Consider the following 19625-nt stretch of genomic DNA (forward strand, 5'->3'; position numbering starts at 1 on the left):
TCTTTCTTATTAGCTTGTTACCAGGGAGTGCCACCAGGAGCATACTTGTAATTTCCCATTCTTTTATATTAAGTTAATGTAAATAAACAAACTGGCTGCCGCCAGATATAGTTTTGAGACTCTCAATTGTATCTTCCTCTTCTCCTCTCTTCTCTCTTCTCTTCTCTCTCTCTCCATGAATGATTACAAGGGATAAACCAAAAAATTACAGCACTTGTCTTTTTCTCATTAAGAAATAATGTTTTAAAAAGGGAACACAGAAATCTGGCTTAAAACCATGGAAAAGGAACTTAAGATGACCATTCAAGTGCTGAACAATCTATGCTCAAGCTCTCCATATTTTTTCACCAAACATTTCTTCTTACCTTTCCATACCTTGAAACCCATGAATGATAAAAAGTTGTAGTGGGATAACCCTCCCACAAAGGTACTAAACCAAAGGAGACTACATTTTTCAGCACCCAGTCAACCACCCAAACAAAGAAAGAAAAGAACTGCGATGTTTCTAGCCAAACCACAACCATAGTTACATTCTACAGGGTGTTTTAATAAAATTAATGGATTGTATAGATTGGTTTAGTTGTTGTTGGGTCTAAATGCATAATTTGACAACTGAGACACTCAACCACTTTCTTTTTTTTTTTTTTTATCAATAACACTTTCATTAATTCATCAATAGAAGATTTACAAAAGGAAGACAAACACGTTGATCTTCCAAGAGCAACAAAGAACCTCAAGAAAAGGAAAAAAGAGAAAAGAAAGAAAACACACTAAAGTTACAGCTTGGCCCAAAAAAGTGAATCCCTTTCTGCCCCTTGTTTAGCTAAACCGTCAGCTAGGGAATTAGCCGATCTTTTAACCCAACGTATCTTAACCTCCATCTCCCGCACCAGCCACTTGAATTTCCTCCTCTCATTATTGTACTTCCATAAGTAAACACACTCAACCACTTTCTCTATGACTTGAACCTAGAGACTCATTTTCAATTCTAAGAACTCACTCTTGGTGACTGTTATCAAGTTGCATATTTACAAAAAATTGAAGATCTCAACTCTTTTACCTATAGTGGAAGTACATTATATTTGCATTAACCATTTGTTTAAACTTTTTTTATGGACAATCATGTATTGATCTTAATTAAATTGAAATTTAGACATACATGTGTGTGTGTGCAGTTCATGGGGCTACACAGGGGGAGACTGCAGGGAGAGACAAAATGTCTTAACTCTCCCCAAGAAAAGCAAGAGCAAAAATTACAATACAGCCCACAACATTCAATCCCTTCCCACCCCCTTTTTTTGATCAATCCTTCCCACCCCTTATTTTGCTAGAGTATTCACAAGTGTATTTGCACTTCCCTTCACCCATTGAATCTGAATTTCTAAAGCCCTGGTTAGCCATTCGAACTCCCTTCTCTCATTAGCAAACTTCCAAAGCCCACTGTCCTGCAACCAACCTATAACCAACTTTGAGTTTCCTTCAATAACTAACCTTTCAATGTTTTTTTTTTTTGATAAATGAGGATAGATTTTATTAATTCTGAAGGTCTAGGCATTACAAGCATCCCCTTAGAGAGGCACGAGATGCTCCCTCTCTATAAGCAAAAGCAGAACATAAACTATTGCAAAAATATTACAGTTGAGCCCAAAACAAAGATTGTCTATTTACCCCTTGTTTGGCAAGGGTATCAGCTAACCCATTAGCCAATCTCCTCATCCATTCTATCCTCAAGTTCACAACCCCTCCTATACCAGCAGGTCCTGGATTCCCCCTGCTGCTCCTGTCAAAATTCAGCTTCACATAGTTTTCAGGCGGGGGTAGTAGCCATACAGCATTTATCCTTTCCCTTCTGGAAGAACTTCTTGTCACTCCTTCCCAATTTCTCCACAGGTCACTAGGAGAAACTTAAGAAAACAGATCCATAGAACTGATCCAATGAATCACTCTAATCATCACACAGTCCCTTATCTATTCCTTGCTTCTCCTCCTTCTCAGAGAAGATTCTCATATTCCTCTCTTCCCAAATAGTCCAAACCAAGGCTGCTCTGACACACCCCCACAGTATCCTTCCCCTCTTTTTTGGCCAAGTAAACATAGAAGGATCAAACAAAAAATTAGCCTCCGCTGCTAAGGACCACCTGCACCCAAACAAAGAAAAAAACCAATTCCATATATCTGCAACAAAAGAACAGGAAATCAATAAATGAGAGCAACTCTCATTATCAGATCTGCACAAGACACACCAGTTAGGAGAGAGACATAAATTGGGTTTCCTCTTCTGTAGCATTTCCAAGGTAATAATTTTTCCATGAATTACTTCCCAACAAAAAACTCTTACTTTAGGGGGAATGGATTTGCACCAGAACTCTTCCAAGGGGAACAAAGGAGAGGGGGAATAATTACAAACAGACTTGAAGAAGGAGGCATGTGAAAACAGACCCTTAGGTTGAGGGGCCAAAATATGCTTGTCTGAGTTAGTAGGATCAAGGCATACATTTTGAACTAATTGAAGCAACTCCGTACAAGCCCTAAACTCGTCACCCCTTAACCCTCTACAAAAGTCGAAGTCCCAATTATGGTCCACTGGGAGAACTGGGGAAGCAATAAATTTGGCAATACATTCAATTTTGTACAAGGAAACTGAGTATAAAGATGGGAAGAGATCCTTCAACGGGTAAGACCTGATCCAGATATCCTCCCAGAATTTAATAGTATCCCCTGAACAAGCGTCATACCTGACAAACTGGAGGAAAGTGGGCAAAATATGATGAATTGCCTTCCACGGAGATGCTAACGTAGCCCCATTAGAGACACATGCATCCCAGCCATTCCCCAACCTTTCATGTATACTAGTTATTACTTTACGCCAGAGTCTATCCCGTTCTCGTGGCCACCTCCATAACCATTTTCTTGGCAATGACGAGTTCTTTTTATCCACATTCCCAATTCCCAATCCTCCTACTTCTAAACCTCCACACACAATCTCCCAATTAACCAAGTGATCTTTTTTACCTTCTCATGATTCCCACAAAAAGTTCCTCATCAGTTTCTCTATCATATTTATCTCCTTTTTAGGGATCAAAAAGACCGACAAGTAGTAGATTGGCGGGTTAGCAAGTGTGGACTTAATCAGAGTAGCCCTACCCCCAATAGAGATGTAGTTTCTTTTCCAACTTGCTAGTTTCCTAGCGCACCTCTCAAAGATTGGAACCCAAAATCTAGTCTCTCTAGGGTTTGCACCTAGGGGAAGTCCGAAGTAAGTCAGAGACCAACTTGAGATGGAACATTCTAGGACATTTGCAACTATAAGATCTCTTTCCTCCATGTCAATTCCCCCAATACAGCTCTTCTCAAGATTAATCTTAAGGTTAGAGACAAGTTCAAAATTCCTCACCATGTCCTTCAAATTTCTCCATTTCAGCCTTATAGATCATACTACTCAAAACATCCGGAACTAGAGTGAAGAGAAAGGGTGATAGGGGGTCTCCCTGCCTCAAACCTCTACAAGCTGGAAAGAAGTCTCTCACAATCCCATTGACTAGAATTGAATAATGACAAGTCTTAATGCATCCAAAGATCCAATTACACCATCTCTCCCCGAAACCACAAAATTCCATTACCTCAATTAAAAATGCCCAGTCCACCATATCATAAGCTTTCTCAAGGTCCAACTTACATATAAAGCCTTCTTTCCTAGGTCTTTTCATTTTTTCCACACATTCATTGGCAATGAGGATTTGATCAACTATGTTTCCCTTTTACAAAAGCCCCTTGTTGCTGGTTGATTAAGGCAGGAAGAACTGTTTTTAACCTTGCGGAGAGTACCTTAGCAATAATCTTATACAAGCTGGTCACTAAGTTGATCGGTCTGAAATCCTTTGGGTGGCAAGCATCAAGAATTTTGGGGACGAGCTAAAAAGGTCACATTTATCCCTGGACTAATGAAACCCTTCTCCGCAAATTCAATGAACACATCAACTAGATCTTGTTTCACAATTTCCTAGAAATCTTGATAGAAGGCCATAGTGAAACCATTTGGCCCAAGGGCTTTAGATCTATTCATTGAAAAAACTGCCTTTTTATCTCTTCTTCTTCAAAATTTCTTTCCAACAAACAAGCTTTTGTATCTTCTAGGCAAGTCCAATCAAGATCCTCCATAACCACTCTATCATTCAAGTCCAGTATCACTTTGATTGGTTACCTCTTGGCATTCTACTTCCAATTTAGCCACATAGGTTTTGTCCCCTTTCTCCCATTTGCCAATGCATGAAAATGTTTTGTATTACCATCCCCTTCTTTTAGCCACTTGCACCAGGATTTCTGTCTCCAACCAATGTCTTCCCTTAGTAAGATTTCCTCTAGCTCTCTCTTCAATTTGGATCTCACAGCTCTCTCCTCAACAACAATAGACCCTTGCTCTTCCTTCTTATCTAATTCCTCTATGCTGGACACTAGATTGAGTTTTTTCTCCTCTAATCTTCCAAAACAATCCTTATTCCACTCCTTGATTTTTCCTCTCAACCTTTTTAACTTCTTATGAAATTTCACACCCTTCCATCTCACATCACCCACATCCTCCTTCCACCAAGTATCTACTTTCCTTACAAAGTCTGGATGTGTGAGCCACATGTTTTCAAATCTAAATGGAGTGGGACCACTTAAGAAGGTTTCAAGACCTAACTTGATAGGGAAATGGTCTGAAGTGACTCTAGGTAAGGTTCTGGAAACTAGGTTCTCCTCATAGTTCTCTCATTCTTTGTTAAACAAAAACCTATCCAGTTTTGAGCAATGGGGAACTTCTTTAAGATTGGACCAAGTGAAATCTAGCGGGCAATAGCGGGAGTTCCTTCAGCTCACATGAATCTATGAAGTTACTGAACTTCCTCATACTGGAGGTCACCCATTGGTTTGGGCAACTAGATTCATTTGAGAATCTTATTGCATTGAAATCCCCTGCCACACACCAAGGTCCTTCCCATAAACCCCTAACACCAAATAACTCCTCCCACATATCATTCCTTTCTCGATAACTGTTTGGTCCATAAACATTGGCGAGAACCTAAGTAAAGCCATCTCTATGTTTTTAAACTTCAAAGAAACCGAGAAATTACCAATCAGTTCCTCTACAACCACCACTACTTCGTCCTTCCACATGGTCACAATTCCCCTTGAAGCCCCACACGAAGGAACACAGGACCATCTAATTCCTCTAGAACCCCAAATATTTCTGATCTAGAACCTATCCAACTTGAAGATTTTTGTTTCTCGTAACAAGACAACATCTGGATTCTCCCTTCTAAGTAGGTCTTCAATAACTATTCTTTTCCATACACTCCCTAAGCCTCTGACATTCCAACTAATCAGCTTCATAATTCTATGTAGGATGCAACCCTTGTTTTCTGCAAATTCCTTAGACTTGAGTTTTCCTTCTTTCACCCCTACCACTGAACTCTAAGTCCCCCTCAATGTCTAACTTCAGCCTCTCCACTTCTGCTCTCTTCTTCCTTCTCTTTTTCTTCTTTTCTTCATTCTTCCTGCGATATACCTTTTGCCGGCTCTCCCTATTTTCCCACTCTCCTTGTCCCTAGAGATGATTCCTTCCTCCTGGACTAGATCTATCAGCTTATCTCTTCTGATTCTAGATCCCTCTCCTTAAGCTCCTCGAGCTCAGTGCAAATCAGATTCCAAATCCTATCAACCTCCTCTCTTACCCCTAACCTGTCTTCCACTTCTCTCTCTACTTCCACATCTTCCTTGTCAGACCCACAGGAATCTACATCACCTACTGGTTGGGAGAATGGCAATGGTGCAGATGCATCTGTAACAGGCAAAGAAGCACAATCAGTAGCACAAAACAAATTGACTACGATACCTGGTAACAAAGGATCCGAGGACGTCTCTAGGCTGAGAGATTGTAAGACAGATTCAGGTGCAGTAACCTTATCCACTAACCATTCAATGTTCAGCTCCTTTGTCTTCCTTAACCCTTCCATTAATGCTATAATCTCAGCTCTAAGAGAGTCACCTATTCCAATAGGACCAGAATACATTGGAACCACTCTCCCATCCTCGTCTTTGAAGGCTCATGTTCCTAAGTCCCCAGATTAACTTCACTGCTTCCATCAAAATTAACTTAATAGAACCAGAACCTGGTGTGGACCAAATAGGACTAGCAGTTGAGTGAACAGGTGCTGAATTAGCCACTTCCTTCCATTTGTTAAGCAGCATATCCATAGAGACATCAACAAACAGCTCCAAAGATTTTACCCATTGCACCACTCTAAATGTTACTGCTTCAAATGATGGCCTCTTTATTCCTTTCCTTTTCTGGAAAAAAAAAATCATTGAATTCCTTTCTTCCCATATTGTCCAACACATGGCAGCCCTAACCACATAACAGCAGGATTTGATCCCGTCTCCGCTACAACCAGCCAGAGACCTTACCAACTGGGCCAGTTGGTACCATCTTGAGATTTTGGTGCAATTATTCAGTTGATGGCATTATCACCATTTATTAAAGAAAAAGCATAGATAGGATTTATAAATGTATATGGCTGGCAACTGGGATAGACCTCATTGAGTTCAGATAAACTGAGAACCATATAAAGAGATTGTATCTTAATGGCCATTTGTGTATATAATAATACAACCATTTTCATTTAGGAACACAATAAATTTTTGCTCACAGAGTAGTCCATTCAAAATAAGCATTCAGTATCACATTCCAATAATAGCCACAATTAAAATGCATACCGGGTTAATATATTGACCATGGCTCGAAAGGCTGCAACCTGAAAATAGATTAGAAACAACAGATAAGAGAAAGTTAAGGGAACATTCAGACTTCAAAACAAAGTACAAAAGGATCAATCGAAGTTTCTATAAGAAGACCTGAAGTGTTTCACCACCATCGCCTATAAGATGGAGAAGCATATTCAAGATTGGCTGCAGAAACTGCAGCAAGAACATGGATTCAACATTCTTCAAGCTGTTGATTGCCTGAAAGTAAAAACAGATATGTGGTTGTCAAAAACTAATGACAGAAACACATATTTAGGCAAGGTCCATATCAAAATGGTTTTAAATGAAAAACATGTACCAATGGTTCACAACCAACCATGGAAAAAAAAAGGGAAAAACAAAATGAAAAAGAAAAAAGAAAAGTAGAAAAATACTTCCAGAAGTTCAGATCCCCAAGGTGGACTTGTGCGAAGAGTATGCCTATCATATTCAAGAAAAAAATCTCGAATGCGCTCATTAATCGGAAATAAAGAGGAACACAGCCTCAACCGCAATCTGAACACATTCTTTCCATCTTCCAAGTAATCCAGCCTCTCCTGCAAAATATTCAAATTGTGAAATGCCAATTTAGATTATTAGATGGCAGTGGTTATAAACTTACACCAGAACCAAAATTAACCCACCAGAATACTTCCACTACCATGACAACAAAGAAAAAACATTCCTTGCTAAAGTTTTGGACAAACCTCAATAAAATTTGGTCAAACTTTAATAAATTGCTCCCATCAAAATATACATCCATAGCAGTGAAATTACATGATTTAAATCAAAAACATGTAAACTAGAACTCTTAAAAATAAAACAGCTAAAAAAGGGTCTTCTCACTGTAAACAATAAAAAAGGGGCAGGTTCTCTATAAAACTTAAGAAAATCAACAAACTAAAAAAGTATTTAAAATATTAAATCAGTATAAATGAAATGTGTTAGTCAGATTTCTTTGATATAGAAGATGTGTTGCATTATCATCACGACACCAAAACATTTATTTATGTACAATTTGGATTTTGTGAATAGTTGACCTGTACAATGGACAAGCATTACTCTCTTTATTCCATCTTTCCTATTTATTTTTGGTAAAGAACAAAACAAGATTATCATTCAAAGCAAAGAGAAATGAGAGGCATTGATACAGAGATTGGATACCTCCTCAAAAAAAATATTCTGTTTCTTATTTCAAATAGTTGACCTGTACAATGGACAAGCATTACTCTCTTTATTCCATCTTTCCTATTTATTTTTGGTAAAGAACAAAACAAGATTATCATTCAAAGCAAAGAGAAATGAGAGGCATTGATACAGAGATTGGATACCTCCTCAAAAAAAATATTCTGTTTCTTATTTCAAATAGTTACATTGGTTGTGTAAGGAGTCCAAAGTGTGTACCAGAGCCATAGCTGTCAGACTGAATTCCAACTCTAAAAGACAATGGAACACTTAATCACCTAGGTGATTGAATTTGACAAAGAAACAAAACTAAATTATAGGTTAATTTCCTTATTTTTATATACCAATCAGCATGCAAATGGCAGAATTGCATATGCTGAGATGGATGAACAGAAAAACTAGAAGGATAGGTTCAGAAATGAAATCATTCAAAAGAACCTAGGAGTAGTCCAATAGGTGATAAACTGAGAGAAAGTAGACTAACGTGGTTTGTTTACAAGCATAGAAGACCACCTACAGCAACTGTACTATCTGTTACAATTTGAAGTTCAACACAAAAATGGTTATAAAGAGTTATTGGAAACTTAGCTGCAGAACAAGAGTTCTTTTGCGATGGAGAATTCAAGGCAATGCTGCAGGGAAAGAGAGTGATGGGGACTATGAAGTGGTTCAATGGGCAGAAGGATATTGGGTTCATCACTCCCAAAGAGGGAGAAAATCTCTTTGTTCACTAGTCATCAATCCGATGTGATGGTTACCGGACCCTTTCAGAGGGTGAGCAGGTTGAGTTCGTGAGGATGGACAGTCGAAGGGCATTGACGTGTCGGAACTAGGTGGAGGAAACGACTCTGGATGTAGTAGTGGAAGAGGTGTTTTTTTGGTGGACGGGGAAGAGGTGGCAGTTATGGTAGTTAGGAGTGGAGGGTATGGAGGTGGTGGTGGAGGTGATGCTAGTGCTTGTAACTATGGTCAAATTGGTCATCTTGCCAGGGATTGTAATCAGGTAATTGCTGGTGTAGGCTACAGTGGGGGTAGTGCCAGTGCTCGTTATAACTTACAACTGTGGGAAAACTGGTTATCCTACTAAGGATTGTAATCAGGGCAATGATGGAGGTGCTGCTGGTGCTTGTTATAACTTATAACTATGGTCAAACTGGACATCGTGCTAGGGATTGTGATCAGAGAAATGGTGGTGGAGGCAGCACTTGGAGATCAGGCAGCGGTGGAAGATATTATGGTGATGGCAGAAGTTGCTTCAACTGTGGGGAGCAAGGGAATTTTGCAAGAGAGTGCCCCAACCATCAGAACCATCTAGTGACGGGTTTTGGGATTGATAGCATTTTACTTTAGGATTACCAGAACCGATTGATTTGGGAATTTTACTTCTTTGTGGATGATTCTCTTTCCTGTTTTCTGGTAAAAACTAAGAATTTGACATGGTGGGTAATTGTTTAAATGAAGATATATATAGTTCCCCCTTCAAATAAAAGGACATAAATATGCCACCAAACAGAACAGAATTCAGGTATCTGATCCCATATAGTTGGGATAAGGCTTAGATGATGATGATGATGAATCAGCATGCATCACCATCATGCCTTATCCCAACTGTATGGAATCAGCAATCAGCATGCATATAATTTAAACAATAATAATAGCAATATTGTTCATTGAATAACACTGAATTTCATATGAAAAGATGGCAAAATCGAAAACATCATATCTAAAAGAGAATAAGGGGTGCAGCTTGTACAGGCTCAGGTTGGGCTTTTGTCAAAATTTGAATGGGCCCACCCCTCAAAATATCCATTTTAAATATGTTTATTAATTTCAACGTCTCAAACACAACACTATAATATAACCAAGTATGTAATCAAGCAATTGCATGTCAAAATTTTAAAAGCAACTAAAGAAGGCAGCAATTTTATACTAATAGAAGATGTAAGAGAAAGCAAGTAATAAAAGATGGAAAATTTCTCACTCCCACAGATGCTTGTAACATGTACATTTTGATTTGCATTGGTAAAATGATTAGTTATTGATTAAAAAAAATGATGGAAAATCAAGAGCTGGAGCCCCTAATCATTCTTAATGATAGAATAAAAGACTAATTGCATAAGAGAAGAAGAAACTTCATCTTTCCTACTCTTCTTTCTTTCTCGTTTCTCAAACCCTTCATATTTTGTCTCAATAGTGAAACCCTAAAATAAAATGAGTAATATAAATAATATATAATATGATGTAACAACATATAAACTAATAAGATCCACCATACTAATAATAAATATTAATTAGGTGTCTTCTTTGTGATTTTTGTAGCTTAAATTGGCATCTATTCACCTAGACACAAACAACTTCTTAATATACCTCATGGTGTTCGGGCTGGCATTCCATCAGAGGTGCCCTGTCGCCAAGGCAATGTGTTGACAACAATGACTAATGCTTATTATAAATCCTTTGAGTTGGTCTATCGTTGACTCATAACATTGCAATAGTGTTTCCATAGTTTCAATAATCTTATAATGTTTCCATGAACTCCCTAAAACATCAATAAATTCATTCCACTTGCACATGGACTAATGTTTTGCAACAAAACCAAATTATAAAACCATAGATGGCATTCCAAAGTTACATATCCCAACACTCTAATTCCTATAAATCCACTAAATCAAGAAACCAGAAAACTTCTTAGAAAAAAGAATGTGTAACTTGTGCGGTTCCACCATGTATTGATTTTTTTTATCAGTAAATATGTGGTTTATTAAAAATCAGATTGTAAGCATTTTATACAATTTGATGACGGGACTGTTGATCCCTTTTCCTCACTCTATTCATCCCTCATTATAGTGTAGACCAAAATAATTGCTGTCTCAATGCCCCTTGTTTTGCTAATCCATCAGCTAGCCCATTTGCACTTCTTCGGACCCATTTAAATTCAGCCTCAACCTCCTTGGCAATTTTCTCCACTTCCCTAATCACATGTTTAAACGTCCATGGGGTGTGGCTGCTATTTGTTGCCCATGAAATTGCTACATTTGAATCCCCTTCCACTTCAACATGTCTGCATCCTAGTTGTTTGGCTAGCTTTAACCCTTGCCAATAGTTCAGCCTTCAGCGAGTTATCGTTGCCAATCGGCCCTGAGAACATACCCAATATCCTCCTGTCAGGGTTTCTTAATACTCCTCCTATTCCTGAAATGCCTGGATTTCCATATGAGCACCCATCAAAATTCAGCTTTACTTTATTGCCTTCAGGTGGTTTCCACTCCGGCCTTACTTTATCTCTTACTCTCGAAGATTGTGCTACTTCGGACCATGTTCTTAGAATATCTACGACTGAGAAGACTTGAAAGCAGTCCAAGAGTTTTACCCAATGGGCTACTTTCACCTTGATATTATCAATCACTTCCTCTTCTTTTCTACTTTTTTCCAAGAAAATTCTGTTGTTTCTCTCTTCCCATATTACCCAACAAATTGTTGCCTTTGTTGCTTTCCACATTATCATCCCTCTTTTCTTCTGTCTCAAGAAATCATGGTTGAAGAGTCCTGCCACATCTTGAGGGGGAGCTCACCTACAGCCAAAGAGAGTACAAAAGAAATCCCAAATTCGATGCACAAAAGAACAAGATATCGTTAAATGAGAAAGGGTCTCACCACTTCCCTTACACAGTGAACACACATGAGGAGAAAGGCACATGTATGGCCTTCTTTTCTACAGCATATCACAAGTGTTTACCTTACCAAGGAATACTTCCCAACAGAAAGCTTGGATCTTCGGAGGAATAGGCTTGCACCAGATTTCTTTCACGGGGAAGGTCCCACCTAGAGGGTTGGGGGAAGCAAGTAATTTGAAGAAAGAGGAGCAAGAAAAGAGGCCGTCTGGAGAGCCTACCCAGATTCTTGAGTCTTCCGACGAAGGGTCTAGGTGGATCTGCCCTAAGAGGTTCAGCAAGCGGGTTAAGGATTCACACTCATTCTCCCTTAGTCCCCTTCTAAAGCCTAAGTTCCAGTTCACACCAGTTGAACACAGTGATCCCAACATGGATATAGATTTCCCCTTAGGGTTAGATAGTGCAAAGAGATCAAGGAATTGGTCTTTTAGTGGGGTTTCCCCTACCCATAAATCTTCCCAAAACAGAATTCTATTACCTTGTCCCACATCAAACCGGATGGAATCAAGGAAAATAGGATAGATTTCATAAAATGCTTTCCAAGGAGAAGTCAAAGAGCTGTGAGGGGCAACTTTTGCATCCCAGCCATTTCCAGCCACCCCGTGAATGCTCTCAATCACTTTGTGCCACAATCTGTCACCCTCAAAGGGAAACCTCCAAAGCCACTTACCTAGTAGAGTTGTGTTCCTTAAAAGGATGTTTCCAATTCCCAAACCCCCTTGCTCCTTGGGTTTACTAACCTGCTCCCACTTGATCAAGTGATCCTTCCCTTCCTCTCCTGGGTCCCAAAGAAAATCTCTCATATACTTCTCTAGGCATCTTGCTACCTTAGAAGGGATTCTAAAAGTTGAAACGAAATAGGTGGGGAGGTTTGCCAGAGTGGCTCTAATCAAGGCTATTCTTCCACCCAACAAAATGTAATTCCTCTTCCAAAGGGCTAACTTCCTATCAAACCTTTCTAATACTAGTTTCTAGAAACCAACTGACTTGGGGTTTCCTCCTAAGGGTAAACCTAGGTAACTAACAGGCTAGCTTCTAGTCTCACACCCCAAGATTTCTGCAAATCTCATCATTCTCCTTCTTCCAAATTGACCCCTACAATTCCACTTTTGGTCCAATCTATCCTCAACCTTGTCACTCCCACAAAATTATTCAGCAGCACCCTCAAATTTTCCACCAACTCCTCGTTGTTTCCTTCACAAAAAAATGTGGTTCCATCTGCAAATTGGAGATGGGTAACAATCACTCGGTTTCTACCTACCCTCCACCCTCTGATGAGGCCTTGAGCATCAACTTTTTCCACCATTCTACTTAACACTTCTGCCACTAAGGTAAACAAGAATGGGGATAGGGGGTCACCTTGCCTAACTCCTCTCCTGGCCGGGAATAAATCCTTTGCTATACCATTGATTAGGATCGAGTACTGAGCTGAACTTTAGCATCCTTTGATCCAAGCCCTCCATCTATCTCCGAATCCAAATCTTTCTAAAACTTTTAGAAGGACATCTCAATTAACCAAGTCATAGGCTTTTTCTATATCTACCTTACAAACCAGCCCCTTTTCTCTATCCTTTCTTCTTTCCCCTACACATTCATTAGCCATAAAGATTTGATCCACAATCTGCCTTCCTTCTACAAAAGCTCCTTGAAAAGGAGAGATGATCGAGGGTAAATACTTTTTTTAGTCTTTCTACTAAGACCTTCGACAGAATTTTGTAAACACTCCCAATGAGACTTATTGGTCTAAAGTCTTTAGGGGTTTTGGCCTCCCTCTTCTTTGGAATCAAAGTGATAAAAGTGGCATTTCCTCCTAGTGATACCTCCCCTTTGGAGAAAAATTCATTAAAGACTTCTAGGATGCCTGATTTTACTATATCCCAACACTCGTGATAGAAGGCCATGGAGAAGTCATCCGGCCCAGAGGCTTTAGATCTGTCCATTGAAAAAATAACATCCTTGATTTCTTGCAGAGAAAATCTCCTTTCTAGGACACGAGATTGTTCTTCTGATATAGTATCCCCTTCCATCTTTGGCAATTCTGGCAACACTCCATATGAGCTTGAGAAAATTTCTTTAAAATGATTTACAAAAATCCTTGTAATCCCCTGGCTTTCTCTTACCACTTGTCCCTCTTCCTCCACACTCAAGATTAAGTTCTTCTTTCTCCTTCCCATTGCAAGAGAGTGAAAAAACTTAGTGTTTCCGTCCCCCTCTGCAAGCCACTGACATCTTGATTTCTGTCTCCAACAAATCTCCTCCTTTCATAGTATCTCTTCAAGTTTTTGCTTTTGATTCCATCTTTCCCCTCTTTCTTCTTGTAAAATGACTCTGAGAGCCTCTTTCCTATCTAGCTCCTCAATCCTTTTAACCAAACTATCTTTTATTTCCTCTACCCTTCCGAAATGGGCTTTATTCCATTCTTTTATTTTTTTCTTTTAACCTCTTCAGTTTTCTAGAGAAACCTACCATTTTCAACCTCCCCAAAGGTCTGAGTGCCTCCTACCACTCCTTTAGCCTAATCTTAGAAGTATGGTCTTCAAACCACATGTTCTCAAATATGAACGGAGAAGGGCCTCCCCTTGGGATTTCTTTCTCGATACAAATAAGACAATGATATGAGGTAACTCTGGGTAAGCCTCTTGATATCAAGGATCCCCACATTTCTTCCAACTCAGGAGATAAAAGGAATCTGTCTAGTTTGGAGCAGGTTGGGGGGATTGAAAATTTGACCAAGTATAATCTACCTAAAGCAAGGGGGGTCTCTTAATTCCAGAGAGTCTATTAGCCTATTGAACCTCCTCATGCTAGTAGTAAATCCCTGATTTGGGTTGTTTGATTCCCCCAAATATCTGATGACATTGAAATCACCCCCCACACACACCACGGGCCATTCCACAATCCCCTGATGGCACATAATTCCTCCTAGAAAGCTTTTCTTTCTCTGTAAGAATTAGGGCCATACACATTTGTTAAAGCCCATTCTCTTATGTCCATCTTTCTTTTAATTTGTAGGGAAATTGAATATTGGCCAATCAATTCTTCCATACATTCCATTTCCTCATTCCTCCATATGGTCAGAATTCCCCTTGAAGCTGCCCACGAGGGTGTATATGACCAACTCAAACCCCTGTCTCCCCAAATGTTCCTTATCCACCTTCTATTCAGCTCTGGTAATTTGGTTTCTTGAATCATGATCAAATCTGGTTTTTCTTTCCTAATTAACCTTCTCTTCTTGGCACTTCCTTATCCTCTAACATTCCAACTTATTATTTTCATCTTAGTGATTTTTGACACCCCTGGATTGGTACTTCTCAACAATCCCCTCTTCTTTTCTTCCCATTTTCCTCCTTCTCATAAATTATTCCACTCTTAAGCTTCTCAATCCCAATCATTTTCCTTTTCCTTTGCTTACTCTTTTTTCTCAGGTAGATTTTTTTTCCTTTTGCCTTTGTATCGCCCACCCTATCTCCTTCTAACCCCTCCTTTCCCTCCTACCCATCTTCCTTTGTCCCCTCCAGGGTTTCGTTCTAGGGTTGTTTTGTCTGGGTAGTGAGTGGGTTTAAGCTAGCATCAGCACTATCCAAACCTAGGGTTCGATCAGCTAGAACTTCCAGGACTAATGATATAACCCTAGCCCTCTCCTTCTCTACTCCATCTCCCAGTAGATTCTTTGGCTCCAAAATTGTGGCACTTTGGATTGAGAGTTCCATGGTAGGTGGGGTTATGACAGGACCTGTAGAGGTAGCCAAGAACAAATTAGAGCCCTCTTTATAAGGAAGCAAAGGAGAGGAAAAAAGAACAAGAGATAAAGGTGTAGGGGTTCCCTGGTTCGGCACGTCCAAAACCTTCCTTCGATCGATACAAGATGACTGAGAATCCCTGGCAAGTAACACTGGGATAGCATCTAACTTCTGTTCCTCGTGTATCCATGCTTCGGATAGTGTTGATATCTTGATCTTTGTCTTGGATATCCTGAGGTTATGTCTCCCTTGGTATTTCTCTTGGATCACTATCAGCTACAACTAGGTCCGCCTTAGGGGATGAGGCAAGTCTCACCTCTATTTCTTCTTCTGGTGACAATACAAAGGTTCTAGAGGGTTCTTCAAACAGTAGATGTGTCCCTGCCATCTCATCATTCCACAGATTAAAAGCTTTAGTGTGTGAAACACTTCCAATGCTGCTTTCATCGTGCCAGACATCTTCTTGCCTTGGACCTTCCCAATCGTCTTCTTCTTCGGAGTCTTCACGCTCAGACCTGTTAAATTTCGGATTCGGCTTGTCTAGGGTTGTGGAGTTCGTCTTCGCAACCAGCATCCATTTCCAGTTGCTATCTGACTAGACGGTTTTTACTCCAGCATCGTCATCGACTACTTTCAGAGGGGTTCCAAAGATGTTTTCCACACCCACTACAATAGAGGAGGTTGCAGGGGTCGATTTGGGCGACGATAGACCCTAGCAACCATCCCCAAACCTTTGGGTCGACCTACGCCCATGTGACTTTTAAGTGGTCACGTGACCTATTTAAGTTACCTGGTTCGACCAGTTTAGACCCTAGGTCCAATTTTGGTGCCCTTTCAAAATTTGTTCTTTTATTTCCAGCCCCCTCCAGCTACCACATCAGCATAGGATTTTTTCTTAGCTCGATGATCTGAAATAAATGCCTCAAATTCTAATCCTTCTTTAGAATTCTGACTGTCATCTTTCGAGTTTGTTGTCTGCCCATTTTCCTTCTCCTTGCAAAGACGGGTCAGCCTTCTCCTCTAAGCTTCTCCATTTTTTACCTTTGCCACGTCATCGTCTTCTACGTCTTTGCAGGATTCTACATAGTCTCTCTTCCACCAACGACAGCAACCAAACTACCTCATGTGTGTCGCCTACCTCCAATCTCACTGTTCTCGATATTGATTCTACTTTAACTCCCCCAGTTTCATTGAAACTGCTCTGATATTAGATACGTCCACTTCCTCCAGAACACCGCCGCACAGATCTGCAATTTACTTGAAGTTTTCACGGGACCAAAGATGAAATGGGAGTCCTAGCACTTTGATGCAAAAGGTTTTTGTCTGATCTTACACGATTCGCATTCGGACACCACTGACTGATCACCATTACTCCTTTAGCAGTCTGAATGGGAAGAGCATGTATTTCTTCCACCCGATTCTCTGCTCCTAGTTCTAGTAATGCCTTATCTTCTTGAAATGGCCAAAGAACGATGCTTCCGTCCACTTTCAGTTTTCTTTTAATCTCCTCTGCGACACATCCCCAGCTGCCTACTCTGTTGTTTGCAAGTATCACATATTTTTTACGTCAGTTCTGGTATGCTTGGTCTTACTTCCCTGCAACTTCCTTTTCACCAACTGTATGCAATAGATTTTCTAGAGCTTGGTTGGGTTGGATATTCGTTGGCCTGTTTTCGTTTCTCCATAAGAACATCTGCAATTCCTTAAAGAACAGCAACCACCCCTTGCTCTGTTTTCCCATAGGAATACAAATCATTTGTCTTCTACCTTCACCGAACCATTCTGAAACTGTTACAAACCAGCCCTTCCTATTTAGTCGAAGTTCAGCTACAAACTCCTTTCCATTGGTTTTGATTGAGTTCTTCCAGGCTTGCATTTTCCTTGACACTAAGGCTACATCTAGGAAACCTTTCAGCCATGCTACTACCTCCCTTTGGATATACACTGTGGCTCTTTTTTCTTCTCTTATCTTCAGAAACACCAGAAGCCTCGTTTTCACTTCTTCTAGTTTGTATTGCTTTGCTTCGAACGAGATTTCCTTTCTCCACCTTCCCACTACTTCGAACTCTCCCTCCATGACTTTCTTCAAAATCTCAATTTTTCCCTTTCCACTATGTATTGATGAACCACTTAATTATGTGCAATGATTACTTTGCATCTAAGTACTTTTCAAAAGAACAAGTTAAAGCAAATTGGCATCAAATAAAAAGTCAAATATAGTATTCAAACATTTAGGGAAGAAAAAAAAAAAAAGAAAAAGAAAAACACAAACTTGTCAACAAAAACAAGATCAAGTGGTTGGAATTTTCACCATAACCATGAGTCTGTAGGTGGGATCCCAGCTTACAAACCAAAACACATAAGAGATTTTTGTCCCCAAAAAATATAACATAATAAAAGAGGTAATAGAAAAAGAAAAAGAAAAAGAAGGTCAAGTTGGGCAGACCCAATTTTTTATATCTGAGAAAGCTCCATGATGAAAGTGAAACAATGATAATATTTGTACATTAGAGATAACTTTTTAAGCAAATATGGCAACACTTTCTCTTTTAAAAATAAGTACTTTTGTATTAGAGTTACACCTGGTTTATACTAAAATGGAATTTTCCCAAGTCACAACCCAAAGAAAATGATCAAAATATACCTTGCTATTGTCTTGCAGATAGTGTGGAACCAGCTCTCTCATAATCGGAAGGGATATTTCAGAATGTAACCTGAGGCCAAACAAGCATCTTTCAGATACTCACAAGATAAACACATTGGTAAGAATCCAAAAATAATTAAAAGATGTCAAACCATATCATATGACATTGACAGTATCTGTTGTAGTATAGTTTCTTTTTTTTTTTTTTTGCGAAAATTTAACCACTCTGTTGTAGTGTAGTTTGCTGGTTTCTATCCCATTTCTTATATGTTTTTACTAGGACCAGGGGTATTTACGTCTTTTCCCTTTATATTATGGTTGCTCTATTATAAATAATAAGTGGAGCTGCCAAAATACTTGTCTCTCTTCTCTTCCTCTTTTCTACTCTTCTACTCTTCTCCCAAGGAAATCTAACACTGAAAACATGGTATCAGAGCCATAGATCTGATTAGAAAGGACTTCTCTAGTTCTCTATACTGTGCTCTTTCCATCCTTTTTGGTTTTCTTCACCATACTTGGAGGAACAACAGAACACATTGATCTGACCGAAGCAACTCCTCTTTTTCTTTTATTTTATTCTTTGTCCTTGGTTGTAGAACCAAGGCAGATTCTTTCAGACCTGTTCGTGGACCATGCGAAAAGTTCCTATTTGGAAGTTTTCTTCCCTATTCGTGATCTACAGGTACTGACACCCTAATGGAATATTCCAGCAGTTCGTGGGATGTCTGAGTGGCCTGTTTAATGCATCTATCCCCTTCAATTTCTGGTGTGGGATCACAACTATGTCTACAGCTGCATTCAGTTTATGTTCCAATGCACTAGGCTGGTCAACAATCAAAAAAAAATGCCCTAGGCTGGTCAACTATGTATACAGCTGCATTCAGTCTATGTCTGTTTCCTCTTTTACACTTTTACAATGCCAGACTTGTCAACTGAGCAAACATTGGGACATCTTTCCCACTCCAATGTGTGGGGTCCTGCTACCATTTTGGCCAACGGAGGCTACAGATTCTTTATAACATTTATTGATGACTATTCTCGCTATACATGGGTATATTTGCTTCGTTGTCGTTAAGGATTTCTCACATATGGTGTACACTCAGTTTCATGTCGATGTTGAGATTTTTCAATCGATAATGCCAAGGAGTACTTCACTGCAGATATCAATGAACATTTCTCTGTAAATGGGATGTTACACCATAGCTCTTGCACTCAAACACCTCAACAAAATGGTGCTGCAGAAAGAAAAAACACACTTGTTAGAAGTTATTTGTGGATTAATGTTACAGATGCACATGTCAAAGAAATTTTGGGGTGATGTCCTTCTCAAACTTGATCAATTATATGCCTAGCAGAATTCTTGAGTACAGGGCCCCATCAGCTCCTTCATCCCCAAACTCCTCTGATTTCTATCCTCTTTGGGCTTTTGGGTGTAAATGTTCTGTTCATGAATCATGACTAGTCGCCTTCACAAGGTAAACTTGGCCCTAAATCTATTCCTTGTGTCTTTCTCAGGTATCCTTCTTCTCAAAAGGGTTATAAGTTTTATAACCCTATGACCTCTTAAGTCTTAAGTTTCTTTAGATGTCATATTCTTTAAATCCC

The 19625-nt window shown here is 39.5% G+C and overlaps 1 protein-coding gene and 1 pseudogene across 1 annotated transcript in view; one reads left to right on the top strand and one right to left on the bottom strand.

Moving 5' to 3' along the window:
• SPK1 (guanyl-nucleotide exchange factor) overlaps positions 1–19625 on the bottom strand; it is a 70426-nt gene that overhangs the window by 22789 nt on the left and 28012 nt on the right. Inside the window, exons 15-18 of the mRNA XM_088964465.1 lie at positions 18021–18090; positions 7176–7337; positions 6892–6999; positions 6754–6791 (exon numbers count right to left, since the gene is read on the bottom strand). Coding sequence (XP_088820591.1) covers positions 6754–6791; positions 6892–6999; positions 7176–7337; positions 18021–18090 — 378 coding nt within the window. The remainder of the gene's footprint in view (positions 1–6753; positions 6792–6891; positions 7000–7175; positions 7338–18020; positions 18091–19625) is intronic.
• Positions 8595–9315, top strand: LOC148875331 (uncharacterized; annotated as a pseudogene).

Source organism: Nelumbo lutea, chromosome 1 (assembly GCF_056320005.1).
Source record: "Nelumbo lutea isolate HS-2025 chromosome 1, American lotus-T2T, whole genome shotgun sequence".
NCBI classification, from domain to species: Eukaryota; Viridiplantae; Streptophyta; class Magnoliopsida; order Proteales; family Nelumbonaceae; genus Nelumbo; species Nelumbo lutea.